Source organism: Phyllostomus discolor, chromosome 4 (genome assembly GCF_004126475.2).
Source record: "Phyllostomus discolor isolate MPI-MPIP mPhyDis1 chromosome 4, mPhyDis1.pri.v3, whole genome shotgun sequence".
Lineage (NCBI taxonomy): Eukaryota > Metazoa > Chordata > Mammalia > Chiroptera > Phyllostomidae > Phyllostomus > Phyllostomus discolor.
Window position 1 is genome coordinate 127,933,297 of NC_040906.2, and position 27,258 is coordinate 127,960,554.

At 38.3% G+C, this 27,258-nt stretch overlaps 1 protein-coding gene and 1 pseudogene across 3 annotated transcripts in view; both read left to right on the forward strand.

The window, feature by feature from the left end:
* The window catches only part of BEND6 (BEN domain containing 6), a 58,769-nt gene that overhangs the window by 16,256 nt on the left and 15,255 nt on the right, over nucleotides 1–27,258 (forward strand). For all 3 annotated transcript variants that reach the window (XM_028509799.2, XM_036024289.1, XM_036024290.1), the window contains exons 2-3: nucleotides 7,420–7,636; nucleotides 14,174–14,351. In XM_028509799.2, coding sequence (XP_028365600.1) covers nucleotides 7,517–7,636; nucleotides 14,174–14,351 — 298 coding nt within the window. In that variant the 5' untranslated portion in view covers nucleotides 7,420–7,516. The remainder of the gene's footprint in view (nucleotides 1–7,419; nucleotides 7,637–14,173; nucleotides 14,352–27,258) is intronic.
* On the forward strand, nucleotides 2,798–6,751 carry LOC114495003 (annotated as a pseudogene).

Genomic DNA, 27,258 nt, shown 5'->3' on the forward strand with positions numbered 1-27,258 from the left:
AAAAGAGATCCAGTATGTCCATTCTGTCAGGTTTTAAATGAGTTATTTGTGAAGAAACTTTATTTTTATTTTTCTAATTTTACTTATTTATTTATTTTAATTTTAATTGTTCAAATACAGTTTTCTGCCTTTTGTCAAGAAACTTGAGGGTTTGTTCTTTAACTAAATGGCATCAGCAGGAGAGAATATTAGTACATTAGGGATACTATAAAAACTCTGTTTTTGCAAAGTGATCTTTTTCTAATTTTTTATTGTGGTAAAAACACATGACATAAGCATCTTAACCATTTTTGAGTGTACAGGTCAGGGGCATAAAATGCATTTGTTGCGCGTGGGTCACCGGCCAGCAGTGACCACGGAACGCTGTGGATGGCTCGCCGAAAAACACGTGAGAAACAAACACACACATGCACAGAGACAAGACTAGTTTCTGTGGGGAAGCAGGGACAGAATGGCCACCCCCCCTAGTGGGGGGCGCCCTGATTTACCATCCATACATGCTTTTATTGGGCTCATTTTGCATAATAATTTAGGTAAAGTACAGTACTTATCAGGGGGAAGTAAGGAACTATAGAAAACAAGGAACTCTGCCGGTCTATTTTGAGTCGGGGTCAAAGAGCTGTAAGACTTTGAGGAGCAAACTTCCTCCTTGGACCCCTTTCATTCAACTGAGAGCATTCTAAACAAAGCAGGTTTCACAGTAATTTACATGTTCTTTCTTAGGCCTGATCACCCAGGGAATCCGCCCTTTCAGCACAGAGCTGCACCACCCTGTCATTGTTTCAGGCTTAGGTGGGAACTAAGGCAATAAGGAGATTTTCTCCCAGACGATGAGAACTCAGGCTATGTCAAAGCCGAGGAGCGAGGGTCCGTCACCCTCTTTTGCTGTAGCCCCCAAAGTCCTTCTTTTGGGGGGCCTCTCAAAGTGATCGTGCCTGCCTTAGGTCGTTCCCCCCGTGGGGAATCTTACCCGTCTTTGGCTAACCGACCAAGCTTTTTGGGGTTCAGCAGCAGAAGCAGCATTCCTGCCAGGGAGACAAGCCCTTGTCTCCTTGCTGGCTTACGGTTCCAAGGGCGTTCCCTTAGCCTTAGCCTAGGCGGGGGTTTCAGCTTCTGATACCAGTCAGGGCGGTTCCCAACATGCATTCACACTGTTACACAGTCTTCACTACCATCTATCTCCAGAACTCTTCATCTTGCAAAACTGAAGCTCTGTACCCATTGAACAATAACTCCCCATTCTCTCCCCAACCCTGGGGTTCTCCTCAGTCCCAGAGAACCAGGAACTTGGAATCTGTCACCACCACTAAGTAATATTTAACAGGTCCCTATCAGTTAAATCTGGCAAGTTTCAGTTTTATTAAAAAAAAACAAAACTTGCTTTAGAATCTTAACGGGCTATCTATTGTGTCTTTCTAGTACTATTCTTCATTTGATAGTAATAATGTGCCATGAAATAAGGGGAGTAAGAAGTTAAAGCAGCTGGCCTGCTCTCTAGGAAAAGAAATGAAGATAAAAGAAGAGAAAGGAGTGACACAGTTTACACTTCTTTTAAATATAACTGATTTCTACCTCTGGTCAAGATGGCAGCATAGGTAACCATGGCTCACCTCACACAATCACATGAAAATCACAACTAAGATTTAGAACAAACATCACTCAGAACTGCCAGAAACTAAGTTAAATGGAAGTCTGACAACTATGCAATTAAAGAAACCACCTCCATCCAGTCTGGTAAGAGGGGCAGAGACGTGGTACAGGCTGGTCCCATACCCACATGTGGTGGATAAAATTCAGGAAGGATATCTCAGGAGTGAGGAGTCCCAGCCCCACACCAGGTCCTTCAGCCCAGGGTTCCAGTGCCAGGAAAATAAGTCCCCACAACTTCTGGCTGCAAAACCCAGCAGGAGTGAGTCAGTGGGAGAAATTTCTGAAGTCCCAAGCAATTCCCCTTAAACAACCCACATTTGGACTTATTCAGACTCACTCCCTCTGAGCTCCAGCACTGGAGTAGCAGCATGAAAGGACCAGTGGCACACAGGGAGGAAGTGAAGTGTCTAGCATCAAGGCAGGACAGCTTTCTCTCAGACAGAGAGGTGGGCAGAGGCCATCCTCCCTTTTCTAAGCCCTCCCCAAACAAAGCTACATAACCAGTACCATATCCATGACTCCATCAACCTGGCTAACACAGATTGCTCCACCCTGGAGATCCCCTGATACTTCCTCCCACCCAACTTATTGGCCTACCCCAGCTGTTAACAGAAACTTTTCCATATGAATGGGTGGTTTGGGCTTCACAACTTCCTCAATCCTCTCAAACAAGCAACAGCCAGGCTCAGTGAGTCCCCAGCCCTGTACCTGTTGCTAAGTGGCCCTAGGCTGAACACTAGGAACAGCAGCCTAGATCCACAGCTTGGCTTCGCCTGGTAATCTCCAAGCCAGCACAAGAAGGAGCCATCTCAGACTGCTTTACAGCCCATGCAGAATGGCCCCCAGGGCAGAACACAGGTGGTGACTGATCTTAGACTGCACTACCCAGGATACCCCAGAGCCTGCACTCAGTCAACAGCAACAGAGTCCCCTGCTGTCAATAGTTGAAACAACAAGTGAGATGTTCACCCTGACTCAGATTTACACTGCACATATTTTTCAAGTTCAAATTACAGTTCCAGCATTGTCTTTCAGACTTCAATACACATGCAAAGGAAATTTCCATATTTCAAAATATAGGCATGCCTTGTTTTAATGCACTTCATTTTATTGTGTTTCACAGACATTATGTTTTTGACAAATTAAATGTTTGTGGCAACCCTGCATCAACCAAGTCTATCAGCATCATCTTTCCATCAATATTTGCTAATTTCCTGTCCCTGTGTCATTTTTTGGTAATTCTTGCAAGCAATATTTCAAATTTTCACTATTATAATTTGTTATGGTGATTTGTGATCAGTGATCTTTGATGCTATTATCATAATTGTTTAGGGCCACCATGAACCATGCCTATATGACTATGGACTTAATTTATAAAAGTTGTGTGTGTTCTTACTGCTCCACTAACCAGCAGTTTCCCCATTTCTTTTCCTCTCTTTGGGCCTGTTCTCTGAGACACAACGATATTGAAATTAGGCCAGTTAATAACCCTACAATGGCCTTTAAGTGTTCACGTAAAGAGGCCATTGTAGGAAGAGTTGCACACCTCTCACTTTAAATGTTTAAGCTTAGTGAGGAAGACATGTCCAAAGCCAAGATATGCTGAAAGCTAAGCCTCTTGCACCAAACAATTAGCCAGGTTGTGAATGCAAAGGGGAAGTTTTTGAAGGAAATTAAAGTGCTACTCAAGTGAACACACAAATCATACGAAAGTTAAACAACTTCATCACTGCTATGGAGAAAGTTTTAATGTCTGCATAGAAGATCCAAACCAGCCACAACATGACCCTAAGCCAAAGCCTAATTCAGAACAAATAAATCCCTGTCTTTAATTCTATGAAACCTGAGAGAGGTGAGGAAGCTGCAGAAGAAAAGTTTGAAGCTAGCAGAGGTTGGTTCCCGAGGTTTAGGGAAGAAGCCGTCTCCACAACATGAAAGTGTGTGGTGAAGCAGCAAGTGCTGACGTAGAGACTGCAGCACATCGTCCAGATGGTCTAGCTAAGAGAATTAAAGAAGGTGACTACGTGGAATCTATTTTCAATGTAGATACAACAGCCTCATATTGGAAAAAGATGCCATCTAGGACTCTCATAGCTAGAAAGAAGTCAATGCCTGGCATCAAATCTTATAAGACAGGCTAACTCTCACTAAGGCCTAATTCAGCTGTTGACTTGGAGCCTTGAAGCCAAGGCTCATTTACCGTTCTAAAATTCCTTTTAGCACTTAAGAATGATGCTAAATCTACCCTGCTGGTGCTCTGTCCGCGGAACAACAAAGCCTGGGTGACAGCACATCTGTTTACATCGTGTTTTACTGAATATTTTAAAGCCCATTGTTGAGACCTAGTTACCGCTCAGAAAAGAAAAAAAAAGATTCCCTTCAAAATATCACCGCTCATTGACAAAGCACCCAAGAGCTCTGATGGAGAGGTGCAGTGAGTCCATGTTGTGTTCATGCCTGCTCACACAGCATCCCTTCTGCAGCCCTACACTCCTACACATGAAGGAGTAATTTCAACTTTCAAGGCTTTTTTTTTTCAATTACAGTTTACATTCAACATTATTTTGGATCAGTTTCAGGTGTACAGCATAGTGGTTAGACAATACTATACTTTACAAAGTATCCCCCTCATATTTTCAGTACCACCTGACCGCATACATAGTTATTGCAATACCATTGACTATATTCCCTATGTTGCACTTTCCATCCCCATGACTGTTCGGTAACTACCAATCTGTACTTCCCAGTCACTTCACCTCTGTTTGCCCAATCTCCCCATCAAGTCTTATTATTTTAAAAAATACATTCCATAAGGCTAGTTAGTGATTCCTCTGATGGATCTGGGCAAAGTAAATGGAAAACCTGGGAAGGATTTCCCATTCTAGATGGCATTAAGAACATTCATGATTCATAGAAAAAGGTCAAAATAGCAACATGACTTTGAGGGGTTCAAGACTTCAGTGGAGGAAGTAACTGCAGGTGTGGTGGAATGTGAGAGAGCTAGAGTTAGAAGTGGAGCCTGGAGATGGGACTGAATTGCTGCAATCTCATGACAAAACTTTACCCCATGAAGAGTTCCTTCTTACAGATTAGCGAAGAAAGTGGTTTCTTGAGGTGGAATCTGCTTCTGGTGTAGGTGCTGTGAAGAGTGTCAAAATAAAAACAAAGGATTTAGAATGTTGTGTAAACTTAGCTGACAGAGCAGCAGCAGGGCTTGAGAGGACTGACTCCAATTTTGAAAGTTTTATTGTGGATAAAATGCTACCAAACAGCATTACATGCTACAGAGAAGTTGTTTGTGAAAGGAAGAATGAGACTTGGTGTCTTATTTTAAGAAATTGCCACAGCCACCCCAGCCTTCAGCAGCCACCACCCCCATCAGTCAGCAGCCGTTGACACAGGGGCAAGACCTTCCACCAGCAAAAAAAAGTATATGAGTTGCTGAAGGCTCCGATGATGGTTAGCCTTTTTTTTTTTTAGCAATACAGTATTTTTAAACTAATGTATGTACACTGCTATTTGGACATAATGCTATTGTGCACTTAATATACTGCAGTATGGTGTAAACAGTTATTATATGCACCAGAAAACCAAAAACCTCTGTGTGACTCACTGTACTGTGTATCCAGTGTGCTGTGGTGGTCTGGAATTACACCTGCAGTACCTTGGGATGTGCCAGACATTCACCGTGCAATTGAGGGGATTCCGTTAAGCTTTTAATTGGAGGTTTTGTAATGTAATGGCACACTAACTAGAAAATATTGAAAGAATTTCACAGAATTCTATAAGAGATGAATACGTTCAATTAAAATTATAAGCTTATATTGGGAGGTATGGACTTCCCTGGTGATGGCTGTACAGTATTGTGAATATACTAAAAAAACACTAGACATACACTTGAAATAGCTAAAATGGTGATTTTTATGCTATGTGAATTTTATCTCAATAGGAAAATTATAAGCCCATAGATTTATAGTGTATGGCAGTACCGATCAGTGTGTAAGACATTTCCAAAGAAGAAATACAGAAAAATGTCATTACAGGTCCACATTAACAATGAGCATTTGCAATTGATATTGATGGTAGAAAACCACTTTGAACCCCAATTAAGCAAGATGTTATTTTTAAATTTCATTCCCATTAGTAGACTTGTGTTACAAAACAAATTTTACTCAATTATTATTAGTATATACTCAGTTTTATAAATAAAAATGTGTGAAAATTTGTTCTTTCTTGCTATGTACCTACATAATATCCTTGATTTTGCCTCTTGGCTCACAAAGCCTAAAATATTTACTATCTGACGCTTTTCAGAAAATGTTTGTTGACCTTCTCTTGGGTAAATACACTAATGATATTTACTAAAAGTAGAATTTCCATTTATGGAATGCTCTTAATTGTTTATTCCTGATTTAGGGTTGCTTAGAGAAAATTATATAGAACCTATGGATTTATAAATTCCCAGACCCTGAGGTATAAAATGGTGATGTGTCACAACTTAAACACTCCCCATAGTATGAGGTGAGCCCCAAACATCATTTAGGGTCCTCACCTGTTACACTAGACCACAGAGTTCCTATATGGTGTGAGAAGGAAGGACTTATAGGCCAGCATGGTCCAGGAGGAGTCCTAGGCCTCTCCTTGCTCTGCCTGTGCCTCTTGGTTGCTTGTATCTTTGAAATTACTAATAAAGCTTGGTACTAGGTAAGATCTCTGATATTTGTGAGTCAGTCCTATATGTTAGCTCAAATATTTTTTATGCATTTGAAAACCTAAAGTTACTTTTCAAAGAGTCATCATAAATAATTCTGGCAAAACCATCTTAAGTATTGTTTTATGCTTGGGGTAGAGAATAATGAATTTCTCTTAAAATAGGTAAAAGACTGTATTTTCCAATATAGTTACATAATGTAATTTGGTAAGGAGCATATGTTACCTTTTCCTCAATGGTCCTTATATTTCTTGAGGTCCCTTTAATTTTAGTCCCTCCCATAATATTTTATTATTTACAATTAAATATGTTCTCATGAAAAGAAACCAATATATGCAAATAATAAGGATGCTAAGACCAAATGTGCTGCATCATTTGTAGCAAAAGTTAAATTTGGTCATTTCAATCTAATGCTACTAGTGCTAACCTAATGCTAACCTAATTCCTAGGAATTATCATCTCCTTTATCGGGCTTTGAAAAATGATTATCCCTTAAATTTTTTATGAAATGTGTTTTCTTTAAGATATTTCCCCCATTGTTCATGGTAGAATTCTTAAGTTTATGCAAAGGAAAACTTCCCATCTCAAAACTTTCGTTCCCTTTCAGGGGAAAAAACAAACAAACTTCTTAGTAATTTATTATCTACCTCGGAATATTTTGGTCCTAATGAGATCTGCTATCATTAATGTCTTTCTCCTAAACATTTATAACTTCAGTCCTCTGTAATATCTTTGCATCAATTTATAACACCTCTACTTTGTTTTTTAGACACCTTATAGCTGATTACCAAGAAAAACTCTTGTAAATGTGCAAAAATTTTAAAATATTTGATTTTATAAATGACAATTCACTTCATATCACATGGAAACATGACATCATGGTGATGGTGACGATGAATTTGAAAGATTTGAATCAAATTAAAATGTGTACTAAGTTGGTCAGTGGAAAAAAGAATGACAGGAAACATCTAGTATTAGTAGTTAACTTGAGGGGCTAGTGCCATTGTGAAACATACAGTTGTAAATATATTATATATCATTCTCTTTGTTTTTTTAAGGAAGAACATTAATTTTTGGGCTACATCTGGAATAGCAGCATCTACATGGGCATTCTCTCCTACAATTTCAGAAAACTGTTGGTAACTAATTGATAAAATGCAGACGATCTTGCAAGGAGATGAAGTTACCAATACCCAAGCTCTTAGAAAAGGAAAGAGGAAAAGGACAGAGACCATGGATTCAGAGAATGCGAACAGCGACATGGATAAAGGACAGGTTGGTGTTCTGTCACTTTGATAGAATTTTATCGTCTTGCTCTACAACAATTCCACCATTCCTCTCATAATTTACTGGTACTCTCCCTTGTTCTATTAACTTATTCTTTCTTTTAATTTTTTTATTCAACCAGAGGATAAAATTGCATGTTCTTGTTTTAATGTTGAACAAGTTGAATTAGAAACATATTCAAAAGACATTTTACCTGCCTCCATTTAAGAATGGCCAACTATGCCATTGTTTAAACTTTCCTTGATATTCTGCAAAATTAAAGGTCAGAAATATTTTTTCCTTTCAAAATATACTGGAGAAATTGAAATACCTCTTCTTTAACATTTACTGTTTTCTTTCTTTTCTCTTTCTTTCTTTCTTTCTGCTACATTTTGTAGCCCATCTTCATCACTGGTTTGGTCAGGGCGTCTTTCCTACTTTTATTTATTCATTGATTCATTTTTGAGCTGAATTCTCACTCCCATTCTCCTCCTATGGCCTTGAACAACCCATCAATGTATTTATTCTGTATCTTTTTGTTTGTCTTTTAGTTTGTCTACAGAGACGTATTTGCGTATGTCTCTGTAACACATATAGTGTTTTGTGTGCATGTATGCTTAATCTTTAAATTATATACTATACATTCTCATGGACTAAAATATTTTTAGTCTTTCATGGATGTGTCTAGAGGCATTCAGAATGGTCCAGCATTTGACACACTGTATTAGGCTGTATCCTGTAATACAACCTCTAACAAAACTAGGCTGTCTGGAAAAATAGAATTATTTACCTTTATACCAAGAAGGCTGGGAAGCACCAGAATCCACCCCTGGAGTGTGCCCAGGCAAATTGGAAGGAAAGAGTGTATGCCCTGAGACCTAAAGTTCTCAGCAGATTGTCTAGAATGAGGGAGTGCGTCAGCAGTGCCTCTGGTGGCCCTGTGTGTATGAAATGTGTGCGGGGCCAGATCAAGTGGCTTTTTCTGATTAAAGGCACAAGCACAGAATCAGAGAGCTAAATTAAAAATAAAGCATTTTGAGTAATAAGAAATTTAAAAGATTTATATAACATATATATTTTAAGGTAAACAGGGAAAAGTCTCCCTCCTGTCCCAGTCTCTCTATTCCAGATAACCCCCTTTATTGCTTTCTTGTTTTATCCTTTTGATGTTTCTTTGTTCAAATAAAGCCTACATGAATATAGATTTTCGTATCCACTCTTTTGCACAAAAAGTAACTTATCAGACCTGCTGTTTTGTTCTTTGCTTTTGTTATTTAATATATTTTGAAGATCCTTCCACTAGTACATAAAGAACTTTCTCTTTTTAAAGCTCCATATTATTCCACTGTGTTTATGTACCATTCTTACCATTCTTTATTTAACTAGTCTCCTATGATAGATATGGTCTGCTCCCAATCTTTTTTTTTTTTTTTACAAATCATGTTTCACTGTACAATCTTACGGATACATCATTTGGTACATCATTTAGTAGTATGTTGTTTTTATGCACCTCAACCTCTTTCTGGTTTTTCAATTGGCACTGTTTTTAGCATCTGTCTATATAACTACCATATATCTGATCTACTATGTCTAACCACTACACATGCTTATACTTTCCCCAATGATGAACACTTAGATAGCCTTCAGCATTTTGCTTCTATAAACAGACAAAATAAGTATCCTCACATACGTCTTTTTAAGAGACAGTATGAGAATTTTTCTGGATTAAATACATAGAAGGGTGATTTATGGCTTATAAATTATATGTTTATTTGTAGTTCATTTGACTAGATACCATAATATTGCTTTCCAAAATACCTGCACTGGTCTACAATGCCAGCAGCAGTACATGAGAGGTTCCTATATTTGTACTTCCCTATTGACACTTTGCATTTATATCCATCTTTCATATTTTTGGCAGTTAATGAGAAAAGTTATATTTTGTCTCAATGTGCTGGTGCAGGTTTGGGGGACCCCTGGTTCCTTGAGGGGTAAAACAGTCACATGCTGTTACTGACTAGTATTGTGATTTCTGCAGCAATTTGTTTCTCTCAAAAACTTAATAGCACCTGACCAGTGTGGCTCAGTTGGTTGGGCGTTGACCTGCAACACATGGCCAGTTTGATTCCAGGTCAGGGCCCATGCCCGGGCTGTGGGTTCAGTCCTGGACTCAGGGCATAAGAAAGGCAACCAATGGATGTTTCTCTCTCACATGTTGATGTTTCTCTCCCTCTTTTTCTTCTTCCCTTCCCCTCTCTCTAAAAAAATAAATAAAATCTTTAAAAAACACCTAATAGCTTTCCAAACTATTTGTTCCACTTTGGATCCATCACAAGTAACTACAGCCACAGATCCTATTTGGTCAAAAGTAAGCCTGGAAACTCCCCTCTTTTCCCATGGCATCTGTGCTCAGCCTCTTTACTCTCCGACTCATGCCAGGTACCGAAAGAACATGTGAAACAAAAGGCTTGAAGGTCGCACACTGAATGTGATACTTCTCATTGGAAATGATCTCTGTCTAGCAGAGAACTTAAAGGGAAGTTCTTAAAAAAGCCTGAGATCACAATCTTATCTACAGCTATTTAAACATAGAGGTAATTGGCTTTTTCCAAGCCTTGAAGATTTAACACTAGTAGACTGTCAGTTGATTGAGATGGCAGGCTGCATTCTAAATACAGATAGAAGGAAAAAATCTTTCATTTCTGCAAACTGGCCAGCACTGACAAGAAGTCGCTGATACACATAAACATTCTTTGTTCCAGACTCAGTAAGCCTTCCAAGGTATTCCAGGTGACAGTTTTACCAAATACATCACCAAGGTCTAACAAGAGTCAACAGCTTTTTGGCATGTCACACTTATGGTTTTTTGCCCATAAGATGACCCCTCTCAGGTTTGGGCTATCCTGCTTCTAGGTATCCAAGTCTGGACTAGTTATTGTATGTGTTGCAAAGGCTGTAACAAAGACCCAAATATAACAGGGGCTTATATAAGATGGAAGTTTATTTCCTTTTCACATAACAGCAAGAGCAGCTCAAGGTTGGTATGGCAGTGCCACAATGCTAAGTATCCCTCTAATCTTGTTGATCTGCCTTTCTCAACACACAGCCTCCATCTCTGGGGCTAAAGTGACTGCTCCAGCTTCCACAGCCATGGCTTTCTCTCTACCAACAGGGGAAAAGGGTGAATAAGACAGGGGAAGACCTGCTCATTCCTTTTAAGGTCACAATGTGGTAGTGCTACACATTGCTTCTGCTCATATTTTATCACAGAGACTTAGTCACGTGGCTGCACTGAGCTGCACAGGAGTCTGGGAAATGTAACCTTTAGCTGACAGCTACTGGCCCAGCTAAACACCTATTACTGAAGTAGAATGTGAGAGTAATACTTGGAGATAGCTAGCAGTCTCTCCCCTGTCCATTTTTCTATTGGGTTCTTATTCTTTTTTTGTTAGATTCCTTAGTCTAGCCTAGTAGGTTCCCATTCTGTTCTTACTGATTTGCACAAATATCTATGATAGAAATTAGTAAATACTTTGTGGTTTTAGATTTCACAAATATACTCTCCTGGTCTGATAATTTGTTTGTTAACTTTATGTCTTACATTGTTGCTTGCCAGTAGATTAGCTTTTGCTTGATTTTTATTTCTTTCCTGTAGGTACTTGCTAAAAGTGGCAAGAACTAGACTATACATTCTAATTATTTTAATTACAGCAGGTCCTTGAATGATGTTGTTTCTTTTAGCATTGTTTCATTATAATGTTGATGAGATGCTGTAGGAACTTAACTCTCATTTTTATCAATTAGCTTGTGGTAAAATTGGTTTTGTTGTATGTCATTTCACTTAAAGTTACAGAACCCACTGACAGTGTTAAGTGAGGACTTACTGTGCTCTCCCTAGAACTATGGTCTCAATAGACATACTTGAATTTTAAAAAATCCTTCATTTCTGTTTAATCGTATCCATTTTTTTTCTTTAGGATTTATATATCTAGAGTCAGTACATTAGCCTCTTGCCCACATATGATAATAGTAATTTTCATTACCATTTTATATATACAGCAAGGTCTGTCTAGAGGATATCCAGCCATGTAACATAAAAAATAGAAAGATTTATTGAAGAAGATACAAGATACAAGAAATATTGTACATAGAATAATGACACCTCAGTCCCCTTCAAAGTGGGCACCTTGAGACCTCACACACTTCTCCCAATTGCCATCAGATGCCCTGCCTTACTTTCTTGAATCTCATCGATTGTCTGAAATCTCTACCTTTTCAAAGGTGACTTTCGTTTTGGGAAAAGCCAGAAGTCACTGGGTACCAAATCTGAGCTGTAGTGGGCCTGAGTCACCTGGGTGATTTGATGTTTCACAGAAAAACTCTGCATGAGGCATGATGCATGAACAGGTGTTTTGTCATGATGAATCTGCCAATCACCAGTTGCGCATAGCTGCAGCCTTATGAATCATCAGAATAGTTTCTTCAGAGGAATGTTCAAGCTTAATGCAAAATTGGATGCAGATTCATTGTTGAACTTGCTCAGTCATTTTGAATGCAACGGCCACAAAGTACATATTTTCACTCAATGGCATCTACTGCCCCACTTACTAGTACAGTGAAGTTGTCGTTGTTCACATATATTCATTCCAGTCCACTCTGCTTGGCTGCAAGGTTACATAGTTGTTGTGTACACCATTTGCATTATATTAACAATGGCTGGACTTTTTCTGGACAGACCTCATATAATATATGTCACCTAAACAAGTATATATAATAATGAATATGTATACATATATATATATATACTTATATATTTATAAAATAAGGGGTGAGGATAAATGCACACATTACAAATCATACAAAAATGTAATTGCATTTCCTAAAATTGGCCTCATCTGGCTTTCAATTCTTCTTCCCAGCTTGATAAGGAAGAAAAGAAAGAAAAGCTTAAATTTGTCCATTCACAGTGAGTGACAGAATGTTCTAGTTTTTACAAGTTCCTTTGAACCATTAATACAATTTCAGTCACTTCAGGATTTAAGCCTCTGTGGATCCTAGATTCTTAGCCTTTCCCACTTTCTACATTTTTCTTCTGGGAAGTGATCCAAGCAACTGTTCAGAAATCTACATAACCCAGCCTCTGGGCAGGAATAGCTGGTTTTCCTCCAAGGTTCTAACTTTCCTGCCTGGTTCCTAGGTGTCCAGTACTGTCACTGCTGAGTTACAAGCAGGCCTCCTAGGTTCTTTGGGGGTTCTGTTGGCACCTGCTACTGAAGTTTGTCATCCTGGCACCCACTGCCATGTTCTATAAGGTTCTGGCACCCTGTGGCCTCTCTGTGTGTGAACTAAACTATTTCTGTTTCACCAGCCCCCCCCCCCCCCCCCACTTACCTATTTCCTGACCAGGACACTGGGACCATTTGGACTCTCTAGCTGCTCTGCATGAGCTCTGAGAAATCTGGATGCTGTCTCAGGTCTGCTTGTCCAGACACCAGTTTTGGCCATTTCTCATCTACGGCTCAGAGAGGTGCTGTGTTTGCTGTGATGTTATGCTGAACATGGAACCTCTTTAGGGGGTTTATAATGGACCAAGAAGCAAGGAGCCAGCCCTGCTGCTCTAGAATTGCCCCTTATTTATCTGGATGTTTATATCATATATCCCTACCCCTATAATCTGTCTTCCTTCTCCCCAAAGGGCAGTGGCAAGAAGATCAAACACAACTGAATCTGATGTCCTGACACTCCAGTTCTTGATTTCCTGGGCTCCTCCCCCTAGCACCGGGATGTCTTTTCCCTTCCTGTGCAGCAGGAACTTTATTCATGCCTTTACCTCTTCTACTATAAAGCATATTTTTTAAAAAACTTTATACTCCAAGAGTAGGTTTGGATCTTTATCAGTTCCACTCTATGCTCCACTTTTTCAGGTTCAGATATATATAAATGGCAGCTTGTTAATTGGTAATTGGTAATCCAATTTCTTTTCTGTTTCAATGTTACCTGGGTTTTACGACACAAGTGCATGTGTGCTCAGGCTATTGTCTTGCTATTGACCTTCAGAACTATTTTAAAACTCAAAGGCCAACATGAATGCTTTTTTCTAAGTGAATCTTGTCTCTCCTGTTTCTGATACAGTAAACCCAGATTTGTCTTCATGGCAACAGGGAGGGTGTGAATGAGAAGTAGAGGAGAAATGAAGAATGGGGATGAGTTACAAAGATTTGAATGGTAGAATCTTGTTGATTCTACTCTGTTACACTATTTTTCTACTTTGTATTTCTCACTGAGGGTAGGCAGAAAGTCAGAATCCTGATTTCTGATGTTCACGACACATGTGCATAAAACATTGATGTTCTTCCCTTCTTCTGAGTTTCCTGGACAGTGGAAGACAAAGCCAGAGCCAGATCATTAGTTAGAGCCCACCTCCTCTCTTGGACAGGAAGTGCCTGGGGGAGCAGGAATCTGTAGGTCCCTTCAGCATGCAGGATGTAGGATGAGCCACTGACCTCACTTGGAAGCTTCCTTTATCATATCTGCCTTGTATTTTAGAGAGACCCATTTTCGGGAAATGCCTTTCTGCCTGGCGAGAGCTCCAGTGAGGATGAAGAGCCTTTAGAAGAATTGTCAAAGGAGGAATTGTGCACGAAAATAAAAAGTCTGAAACAAAAACTAACAAACATCCGGAAAGAAAACAGCCGACTTCGACAGTCTTTGGTTACGCTTCAAGGTAAACTTTGAGAAAATTGACATCTCTACATGAAAGGGAAAGTACATTATGAGTGGAAAATACTGCAAATAAGCTGTCAAGAGTGAAAAAGAAAATCAAGACCTCAGAGGGGGAAAAAATCACATTTTAAGAAAATCTGTGATTACATAATTTAATATGGAAGCACTTATTGAAACTGCAAGTTTATTGCGTAGAAAGTTTTTAATTATTCCTACAAATACCATATATTGTGTTCATTTAACAATGTTCAACAGACATTTATTGAGCATTTAATATATACACCACTCACTGGTAGGCCTTGGAGAGAAAAGATTAGTAAAACAAATGTGTTAAGGTGTTCGTGATATACTTGTCTCAATCCCCTTTGCTGAGGAAAACACTGGAAAATGGGGCCTGTTCTCACCCATTGTAGCAGCAATTTTCAACCTTTTTCACCTCATGGCACACATAAACTAATTACTAAACTTCTGAAGCACAATAAAAAATATATTTTTTGCCTATCTGACAAAAAATAGGTATAATTTTGACTCATTCACACTAACCACTATTGTTGTGTTGGCTGTTGTCATTTTTTTTTTACTGACAATCTAAGGGGAAAGAGGCCTGTGCCCCTGACTAAATAGTCAGTAATTGCATGTTTTAAACATTCTTGTGGCACACCAATGTACTACTTGCAATCGGTTGAAAATTGTTACATTATAGAACTACTAGAATTAAAGAGTCCATATATTAAATGGCAACTTTGGAGTTGGAGGAATGGTTTGGAAAAATAAGCACATTAATTGAAGATTTATTAAGGAGAAAGATCAGCATCAGTGAATTAAAAACCACTTGGCACAATGCCTTTCAGTAGGATCCTCCGTTGTGTTTAAGTGTTTATTTTTCAAAAATTACATTTTCCATTTGTAGTTTAACACCATGCACTATGTTATACAGCTGAATAGTTGGCAATTATATCCTATGGTGGGCAGCATGCTGTTGTAAACAGTAAATAGTCAGAACGTTTTGAAATAAATCTCTCTGGCTACTGTGTACAGAGTGAGTACAAATGACAGAAGAAAGAAAGTGGGAAGGAACTTGCACTGTATCGCAGTCACCCAGACTAACACGATGGCAGCCTAGCTGGGGACGATGGTGCTGGAAATAAACAGGACAGTTCTATATTTGTAGAGGCAGAAATGGTGAGACAGAACATGGTGATTAGTGAGAGTGATAGAGTAATGGTTACCTGATTTCCTCAGAATATTTATTAAAATAAAGCCATCATAGTTTTAATTAGAAACAGCCACACGTGAATGGTTATACGATGTATATAACAAGCCATTATCTCTACTTTTTCAACTTGAAATGTTGCATTTTTATAACAGATGGCTTTCCCTGGTGAGGATTTTGTGATTTAAAAAAAAAAAAAATCTCCGACTGGTGTGGCTCAGTGAATTGAGCACCGGCCTGTGAAGTGAAAAGTCACTGGTTCGAATCCTGGTCAGGGCACATGTCTGTGTTGTGGGCCAGATCCCCAGTTGGGGGTGTGCAAGAGGCAGCGTTTCTCTCCCTCTCTTTCTCCCTCCTTTCCCATCTCTTTAAAAATAAATGAATAAAATCTTTAAAAACAATAGATACTTCTTGTGTTCATATAACCTGTTAATTTGTTCCAAAACTTAGAGTAAGATAAAAAAAGCTTTATAAACATAAAGTTAATAAAAAACTGCTAGTGAAAAGTATTGATTTTGGAGTTACAGACCTTGCTTTGAACCCTAGCTCTGCTTACCAACTATACAACTTTGGCCATGTCACTTTGTGTCCCCTCAGACCCAGCTTCCATTTCCTCATCTGTAAAATAAGGGGTAATTTATCTTCTCCTTGTTGTTATAAGGATTAAATGAGATAATTGAAAGAAATCCCCAGTGTACAGTGCATGATCGGTGCTCAGTGATGGTGTAATTAGAACTTGATATATAAACACCACCCAAAAAATTATAGGCCGACTTTTGTTATAAATATAGATGAGAAAATTCAAATCAAAGAGTAGCAAATCAGTCTCAACAGTGTGAAAAGATTCACTTATGATGACCAGCTTCTCCTCTCTCCCACACTCCAGGATTGCCATTTCATTTTGTCCACGCCTGCCAACTTCCCACAGCTCTTCTCTTATTCTCTCTCTCACTTGATGGCTTTGCTTCCTACTCCAGTGAGAAAGGGTAGGATATGAAGAGACTCTCATCTCTCATTGCTTGGGCCTGTAGCTCCACTTTCTCTCCTGTCACTCATGAATGACCTACTCTCTTATCCAGCCAAAGGCAGCACCTCCGTCTCTGCATCCGTTCCCATCCTCTTTCACCTAATCAAGGATATGGCTCCAGAGTTTCTCCTTGCTTTCTCCTGCATGATCAAGTTTTCCTTCTCTAATGAATAATCCTCATTGACATCAGACATACTATTATATCTCCCATAAAAAAGAAAAACCCTTTTTCAGGCCATTTGATTATCTGCCTGCTTTCTGCCCTATTTCTGTCCTTTCCTTTAAAGGAAAACTCCTTAAATGACTTGGTTCTACACATTGTGTTCGTTTTCCCCTTTTACTCTCTCTGGGTCCCACTTCAGTTAGATCCTTATCATTCCATTGTAATTTCTTGTCTTATGATCACCACCGAGCACCTCCATGTATTAGTTTGCAATGGCTGCAGTGACAAAGCACTATACACTGGGTTTAAACAATAGAACTTTCTGAGCTTAAACAATAGAAATTTCTTTATTTTTCTATCAGTTTTGAAGGATAGAGTTTGAAATGAAGATGCCAGCCGGGCCATGCTCCCTTGAAAGGCACTGCAGAAGTATCTATTCAGGCCTCTCTCCCAACTCCTGGTCTCCCTGTGACTTGAGGCAGCATAATGCCAGTCTTCTCATGGTGCTGTCCCTGTGCGCTTGTCTCTCTGCATCCTCACTTACCCCTTTTGATAAGGACACTGCTTGTATCAGATTAGGACCCACTCCAAGGACCTCACTTTAGCTTGGTTACATCTGTAAAGACTCTGTCTCCAAATAAGGTCACAATCTGAGGTACTTGGGTTAGGACTCCAACCCATCTTTTGGGTGGGACACAATTCACCCCATAGCATTCCATACTGCTAATCCCAAAGGTCATTTCTCAATGGTCATCTTAAGTGCCCCATTACCAGCATTTGATATATTTGGCCACTTCTCCTTTCTTGAAATGGTTTCTTTATTTGGTTTCTAAGACACTACATTCATCAGTTTTCTTTCTGTACTGCTGATCTTTCCATCTCAGTCTATTTGGCTGATTCCTTTTGCCATCTTATCCTCCAAATATTTAATGAAGTCCAAGCCCCCCTTTCTCCTTTGTATCTGCATTCACTCCATAGGTGATCCTGTCCAACCATATGATGTTAAAATGCACCCATAAGCTCCAATTCTCAGCTTCCTGTCTCCAGCCTGGACTTCTCCCTTTACTTTTAGGTTCATTGTCCAACTGCTCACTTGACATGACTCGTCGTCATCCCACACTTACACGTCCCAGGTCACCTTCCTGTCCTTCTCCCTCAACTTGTTTCTCTCATTCTTCATCTTGCTTGGTGCTAATTATATTATTCAAGTTTCTCAAGCCAAAAAACATGATGCTATTTTGTATTTCTATATTTCTTTTACACCTTACACTCAGTCCATCGGTGAATCCTACTGGCTTTATGTTCAAAACATTTCTGGAATACAATCCTTTCAACCACCCTGACTACTGCCCTTCTGGTCCAAGCCACCACTGTCTCTAGATTATTATGGCAACTTCTTAGCTGGTGTCACTACTTCTGCTCTTGCTCCTCTGTTGTCTGTTCTCAACATAGCAGCAAGAATGATCCTACTAAACATCAATCAGTTCATGTCACTCCTCTCTTCAGACCCCTTTAGTGCGTTTTCATCTCACTCAACATAAAAATAGGAGTTATTTTTAAGATCTTTGAATCCTTGAATCATCTGGCCACCTCCTTTCACTTACCTCTTTGGCCTTATTGTCTGCCACTCTCTCCCCTTTTCTCAGTAATCCAGCCACACTTGCTTTTCCTTGACGACATCAGACATAATCTGACTTCAGTGTCTTTGTAGTGGCCATTCCCTTGGCCTGGAATGTTGTTTTCCCTGGTGTCCAAGTGGTTTGTACTCTCATTTACTTCAACTCTTCACTCTAAATTCATCTTTTCCCTGACCTCCTCCCTCCATCTAAAATTTCAGCCTCTTTCTCTCATTGTTTTGTAGCCCCGTCCCCTGCTTCATTTCCTCTGCGGCACTTACAACTCTGTATAATCTATTATGTATTTAATACTGCCTGCCCTCTTTATACATACACACTACAATGTACCACTAGAAACTAAGTAGTAAAGTTTTCTATTGGCTGGACTTCAGACAACAGGAAAAGTCAGGAACTGCCAGCTGTTGCTGCAGCATTCATGCATGCATGCATGCATTCATTCTACAGATATGTATGAAGTCCCACTGTATGTCAGACACTGCTCTAAGTACCGAGGAGAATCCAGTGAACAAAACCAAGATTCTTGCTCTCACTGAGCTTACATTCTAGTGGGGTAGAACACTCAAAGTGTGAAAAAAAATAATTAAGTAAATTACATAAAATATTAGCTAGTGATAAGTGCTATGAAAAAAAACAGGGGAAGGAAAGAATTGAGATTTGAGAGAGAAGGAGTGTTTTACAAATTTAAATGACATAGCCTTAGTAGGCCACTTTGTGAAACCACAGTTGGGAACTAGGAAGGTACCAGACAGTTGAAATTTCATGGATAATCCAAATAAGAAAGGGGTCTGAGAGAAGAGTGCAGGGAGTGGTTATTTATCTCTTACTTAGTAATGTTCCTAATAATTCTTTGAACTAAGGATCAGGACAGCTCTCAATTTTTTGAAGCCTAATAACTAAGAAAAGTAGCAGAATATATATGCCTGTCTAGAGATTCAGAATGACAAATCTGTGCGTGTTAAACATTTGAAACATACCTTGTGGGCCACAACTGATCCTCAGAATAAGATATAAAAGGAAAACAGTTACATACCTATTTATAGAAGGGTTTTAAATTGTCATTATTTATAGAAAATGAACATATACCCAGGAAAAACAAAGCATCAACAAAAAAACTCAACTTTGTGACTAATGAGATTTCAGTCAAGAATCAAAAACCTGCCCTGACTGGTGTGGCTCAGTGGGTTGGGTGTCACCACACAAACTGAGAAAGCAGGCCAGGTCCCCAGTTGGGGACAACCACTCGATGTTTCTCTCCCTCTGTTTCTCCCTCTCTTCCCCTCTCTCTAAAAATAAATAAATAAAATCTTTTTTTAAACAAGGAATAAAAAACCAATTACATTTTTCCCCAGGTCGTTTAATGTATTGTTGGATGCGGTTTGCCAGTACCCAGGTCGTTTAAAAATAACAGAACACTCAAATTAAATATGTGTGAATCTCCCTTTTTCTTGAATTCCCACCAAAAATAAACTTAAAATACATAAAAGCACAACAAGAACACTCAAGAGAAGACCACAGTTAATAAAAGAGGCCAATAAAATTCTAGAAGCTGAAAAGCAGATTGATGAATAGCGACTGACTAAGTCTGGAGAAATCTAAAAACTCAATGTCCGTGATGGGGGCAGGGAGAAGATAGAGGCCAAGAAATTAAAAAGAAATAAGCCAAATCACTCAACACAGCTGCGGAACGTTTAGGGATTGTGCTATGAAATGGGTTACAATAGTGCTGAAAGTATGAAAACTGGAGGAGCCTCTGTAAAACCTATGTAAAGACACTTTGGACCACAAAGTTACACATTCTTCCCATGGAGCCTGCGAATACCCCTCTTCACCACAGCCGAAGACAGGCTTTTTTTTCTCAGAAGAGGTGGACCCAGAGCTATGGTCTTAAGGAAACTGAGCACAGCAGAGGGAAAGGGTGTGATTATATGATGAAATCCTTTAACGTGGAACACAAAGACAAGAACAAACAAAGAGAAAAATAAGGTCAAAGGAACAGAAAATTCAGGGAGCAGAAGAAATTCCCATGAAGCAAGAACAGGGTAGTTTAAGAAGGGAAAATTAAAGAACAAGGCAAAAGGGGAAACCTAGAAATTCCATGAAATGTCTGGAAGTTAAATCTAAAAAAATATTGTAGATGTTGGAGCAAGAAGACAAAGGAAAGTAAAACAGAAAAGGTTTGGAAAAACAGTGAATTAGTCCAGGAGGTAGAAACTCCAAAGACAGGAGGTCCTAAAAGAGAGAGAGAAGAAGAAGAAGAAGAAGAAGAAGAAGAAGAAGAAGAAGAAGAAGAAGAAGCAGCAGCAGCAGTTATGTTTAAAATTTAACAATAAATTTCTGGAACTGAAGAACACAAATTTCTGAATTAAGAGATACCACAAAAAGCAAAAAGGCTTGTCCAAAGCATAATATTGTGAAATGTCAGAACACCAGAAATAAAGGGAAGATTGAAAAGCTTTCAGAGACAAGTATGTCACATGCTTAGAATTTGAACCAGAATGAGATTGGACTTCCCACCAGCAACACTGGAAGCTCCAGCGTAATTAAGCAATGCCTTCAAAATTCTGAAGAGAAATGATTTAAACCTAGATTTCTATACCCAGTGACATTATCAACCTAGTGTGAGGGTAAAGCAATATTCACACACTTAAAACCTCTCAATATGTACTTCCCATGCTTTCTTTTTCAAAAGCTAAGGAGGACATCTCCTCCAAAATGAGAGAGGGAACAGAGGAAGGCATAGCATCCAGAAAACAAGTGGTTGAATTCAGGGGAATGACCAGGAGAAGCCACAGAATGATAGTGAGGGGAAGCTTCAGGATGACAGGCAGCTGAAAAGGAGCTAGTCCAAACTATGGAGAGGTCTGGAAGGTCCCTGCAGAGATATCTTCAAGAAAAATATGAAATAGATAAATAACCCAATGTACCAAAACATACGGAAAGGAATCTTACACCTTTGGTAGGAGGTGTAGAGATACGTAAGAGAAAAAAAAATTAAAAAGCAAACTAAAAAATGAGATTATTGTTAAGTCTAGGGGGGAAAATCTTGTTTTAAAGGAAAGGTATGTGAATAATATTTATGTCACTAAAATAATGGAAGCACAATATTTATTAAACTAACAGTTGTGTAACCACTATACTAGGATGATGGAAAAAGTGAACATTGTGCATATATTTTCAAGAGAGTAGTGTGTGTGTGTGTGTGTGTGTGTGTGTGTAGAAATTGAAAGGAGCTGCACTGTTATATTACATAGCTGCAAGTCAATAAATAACTGTGCAAATCTGAAAAAATCAATAAATACTTGTACGTGTATAGTGTTATTTAAGACTAGGAAGGCAACTACTAGAAGAAACAGTTAAATGGGTTGGAGGTAGCAGCTTCTAGGACTGGTAATCAGGGTGCTAGTGATAGGGCAGATGACTACTGTTTTTCCTTAAAAGCCTTATTTTATTTGAAAAAAAACAAATGTCTGGTACATAATAGATGGCCCAAATCCAGTAGCCACCATTTGTTTTTGAAATCAGTAATAAGTAACCTCTCTATAGATAGAACAAAAATGATCAGTTATTTCTCTTCAAGAATGAAAAATCTCATGTTAATTGCAAATAATTACATAATATCTACTAATTATTTTAACAAGAAATGTGTGGGATCTATGAAGAAAAATTCAAAACTCAATGGAGAAGTAATACAAACCCAAATAAATGGAGAGATATATCTCATTCCAACATGAGAGGCAAAGATGCCATTCATCTCAAATAACTGCTGGATTGAATGGAATCCCCATCCACATACCAGTAATTTTTTGGTTGGTTTTTAGTAATTTGACAATCATTATTCTAAAGTTAACCTGAAAGAATAGTAGGCAAAATCAATTAAGAACATTCTGAAAAGGAATGTGAGGATATAACTTTTCAACATTAAACAATATAAAGTTCCAAAAATTAAAAGCAACTTTCCAGTGCAAGAGTCAGCAGATTAATGGACAGAAAGATATCTCCCAAACAGAACCTCCTGTACATGACAAATAAACGATCCCGAGGAACTACAGCAGCGAGGTAAAGAGTGTGGCTTTAGAGAGGCCCAATCCCTGCATACAAACCCTGGCTTTGCCACCTCCCGGCTGTGTAATCTTGTACAAGCTGTTTAGCCACTCTGTGCCTCAGTTTCCTCATCTCAAAAATAGAAATAATAAAAGAAATTACCTGGGCAACATGTAAGCATTCAGAACAGAGCCTGGCCATAGCAGATGCTCTGTAAGTATTTGCTGCTGTGGTGCTCACTATCACAAGTCGTCAGGGCCAGCTGCCTGGTGTGTCACCCATGCAGTCACACGGGGCCCTGCTCTCAGAAAGGCCACACACAGTGGTTACAGGCTCTGGTGTTACCATATTAAAATTCTTACAAAGTTTTCAACAAGGAGTCCTGCATTTTCATTTTGCCCTGGGCCTGGTAATTTATGTAGTGAGTCCTGCAAGTCAATGAGGAAGAGGATGAATTATTCAACAAATCAACCCCAGTGTGTAGGGGTAGGGGCAGGTTCCAGTCAGGTCCTCATTTAACACCATGTGGCATACTAACCACATAACTACAGTTTAAATGAAATCTCCATGTTCTGAATTTAAAGGGGAAGTACATGTTTAAACACATGAAGCATTTTATCTTTAAAAATTAATAATAAGTATATTCCAATATTGTTCACTAAATAGGCCTACAAACAAGAATCCAATAGCAAAAAGCCCTCCTAGCACCTGGATATGGTCTTCTAACACCATTTTCCACTAAAAATAGTTAGGGTCTTTGTAGAAATGGCTAATTTGAGGTCTTGCACAGGAGATGTACAAGATGAGCCTTGTCAGGAGGCTTGAACAGGAAATACTTACTATATATGAACATCTTTGCATACCTGAAAGCAAGGAAGTTAGCAAAGACTATGTGGACACATCAGCTAGGAGAGGTTGCCAATGGCCAAAAGGGGGACAATTTGAGCACCAGTAAGAATGAGAACCACAATAGATAGAAACATATCACATATGTTTAAATGCATGATTCATAATGGTTTGCTTAGAAGAAAAAAATTTGATGGTCATCTGAAAGAACCAACATTATTCTGAAATCTAGCAAATACAGACCAAAAAATTCAAACATTTATTCTACCATTATTATGTGAAATGAACCTCCACATAAACAAATAGTTGAAAAGAGAAAGTTTCCCTTTGTAGAATTCTAGCTAATAAACAAAGAAGAAAAAATTCAAACATGTTTCGAAATCCTTATGACGTAGTGAATCTAATCAGTGACTGCAAATATCACAAAAAAAGTAACAATGAATGAAATGCCATGTGATGGAACTAAAACACTACTTAAATCTGATCAAGCACTACTTAAATCCAATCAATTTATAACTAATACAAGTAACACAAGAATATATTAAACACCATTTTGGGGTTGTAATCCCAGACTACAGGAAGCTTTGCTGGACAAATGACCCAGTTGCTTCAACTAATAAACTGCAAGGAAAACTAGGGAGGAGAACCTTATAGTTTAGATGAAAGAGACGATGACCAATTATAATGTATAGACCTTATTTGATTCCTGATTCAAACTAACTTTAAAATAAATGAGATGATCAGAGAAATTTGAACATTTACTAGGTTTTTTAAAAGATGACATTAAAGAGCTATTGTTAAGTATTTCTGGCTGTGACAATGGTGTCATAGCTATATATTTCAAATTTCTTACCTTTAAGAGATACATATGGAAATATTTACAGATACTATGAGATAATGCCTATGATTTGCTTCAGGTAATTTTGAGGGGAGAGAAAAAGTGAACGGGCATAGAGATGAAAAAAGATGGCTGTCAGTTATAACAGGAAGGTTGGGTATATGGGTGTTTACTGTTTTTGTGTTTAAATTTTTCCATTGATAGTCTGTAACATATATTTGGGGGGAGCTTACTTGTAAAAAAGATGTTTAAACCGTGCAGACTTTGGGGGGAATATTTAACTGATCTGAATAATCAATGACTTTTAAAGCATAAAATAAATAACATACTAAAAATAAAGACTGCTACTTTAACCAAAATAAAAACTAAAAATGTGTGTGTGTTCAAAAAATCTCAAAATTAAAAGTAAACACTCTAACAAAACTATAATTTATGAGAAATAAAAGGTTAAAATGCTCAATATATAAGGGAGTTAATAAGAATAGCTAACATATTGTGCCTACAATGTGCTGGCCACTCTTATGGGCACTTTACAAAAACCACTGATGTTCTTATAACATGGAAAAAGTATTGATATACCATGGTCTAACAGGTGATTCATAGAAAAAGTTCAAAGAATCCTAAACAAATACATATTTAACTTTACGATAATCAAATAACTGCAATTTAAACAGTGCTGAGATTTTAGCCTATCAAAATAGTGAAGGCTATTATTAGTGATCAATGCTTGTTATTGATGGTGCAGTGAAATGGCTGACTTCTTACATAGCTAGTAGGCACTTAAGCTGGAAGAATCTTTCTGGAAAGCAATTCAGCAATATTCATTGAGTCTAAAATCATTTATACCTTTGACCCATTATTATGCTTTCAGGAATTTATAGCATTGACATGATTATAGATGCGTATGAAGATGTATGTATGTACTAAACAGTTTGTCAGATTTTTGTTTGTAATAAAGAAAAATTGGAAGCAACCTAAAGTCCAAAAGGAAAAAAGAGGAACATTTAAATAAATAATAGAACATCAATACCTTAGAATCTTAGGGAACTATTAAAGTTGTATTTTCAAATGGAAAATAACCCATCGACAGGTAAATGCACACATTAATTTTGGAGTATCCATGTAATTGAATATTAGTAACAACAAAAACAATGGTTGACCAAATAACATGAATGAATCCCAAAATATTATGCAGAAAAAAAAGACAAAAAGAGCATAATATAATGTTTGAATTCATCTGTGTGGAATTCTAGAACAGGTAAAACTATCTATGACTCTAGACGTCAAATGAGTGGTTGCCTCTAAGGCAAGTCCAGCGATTGACTTAGCAGAGTCATGAAGCAACTTTCCAAGAGGATGGAAATATTCTATGTTGTGATGGGTGTGCATTAGCCAGGTGGATCCTTTTGTCAAACTCATCTCCCTTTATCTACTTAATGTCTGCTCAGACTTTATGTAAGATCTTGCCTTTGATTCAATGTAAATTAGACCTCGAAATTCCTATTTCCAAGATAATCTAATAAAATAGGAAAATATTCAACTTATAGTCTTAATTGGAAAACTGAACAGTGATGCAAATCTGCATATAGAGTATGGTCCTAATTGTATAAAAGAAAATATGTGAATATATAGAGATACACCGAGATGACAAAGACATTCCAATTAACAGGCACAAATTAGAAAACACAGTAAATATTCTTGAAACTTCTCTTTATACAGAATTCCCTTTTCTGTTTACATTCTAGCTTTGGACTTCCTGCAGTTCCTCAGGTAAAAACCCTGCATTTTCTATGCCTCTGATGACCTCCTCCTTCCCTCTAGGTATTGAATTCCTATTTAGCCTTCAGCTCTCTTGTCAGTCTTGACCTCATAGAAGCTTCCTATGCCCCTTCCCTTCCCAGGCTGGGTCAAGCACATTTTATGCTTCTCTTTCGTGGCACTTGTTAACCTGAAGGTAAAAGGCCAATGAGGGACTATCACATTTTTCTGAGATCCAAAAGAATAACTATTTGGGAAGCATTAATTCAGGCAGAACCCCAAGTAGTGTTTGGATTAGGAGGTAAAGGCAATGGAGTGTTTATGAGAAAGAGGAGGGGAATAATTACATCAGTAGAAAGAAGGAATTTCTATAGATACAGATAAGCTAACATAGTGATGCTAATTTTAAAGAATGTTTTTAACCTTCAATCTGGCAGCCATAGTATCTGTTTTCTTATCTTTTCAAACACTTATTTGGGTTACAATGATCCTTTGGGTCCAGGCCAAAGGTTATTTCAGCCAGTTTTTTTTTATTTTATTTTTTTTAAGATTTTATTTATTTATTTTTAGAGAGGGAAGGGAGGGAGAGAGAGAGAGAGAGAGAGAGAAACATCAATGTGCGGTTGCTGGGGGTTATGGCCTGCAACCCAGTCATATACCCTGGCTGGGAATCGAACCTGGGACACTTTGGTTCCCAGCCTGCACCAAATATTTCAGCCAGTTTTAATACTCCAAATGTTGAGGATTAAGATGTGCAAAGGCAATTCCTCTGGAATGGTGACCGTGACTCCATTTTAAAGTGTCTTCATTTTTACCATTTTTTTACACTTAACAATTGTAATTTTTCATTTCTTTAAGTGTACCTTGAATTAACCAAACTGCAAATTTAAGAGCACTGTCCTCTAGATTTCCAAGTCTGCCTAACACTTCTTATACCAACTGCAAATTCGGGGGCGGGGGGTTCCAAAATCACCCTCAGTTTCAATAATTTGCTAGAGAAACTCACAACTCAACTGGAACCTATTATATTCATGGTTTCATTTATTACACTGAAAGAATACTAACTAGAATCAGCAAATATTAGAAAAGACACATAGAGCAGAATCTGGGCAGTTTCCAAGTGTGAAGCTTCTGAATGTTGTCCTTAGGTGCATTACCCTCCTGTGTTAGCAGAACATGGCACCGAAGGTTAGACCTCGGTCCTTGAGTTCAGCTAAGAAAAATTCAGAGCCAAGAAATTCAAATACAAGAGAAAATTTTTTTCAGAAAATCACAGAGGTAGAAGAAATAAGTTACAGAGACAAAAGAAGGGCCCTTGGAACTTAGGAGAAAGAGAGCAAAGGCACGAGACTTGAGAGAAGAAAGGAGTAGGAAAGGCTCAGGTG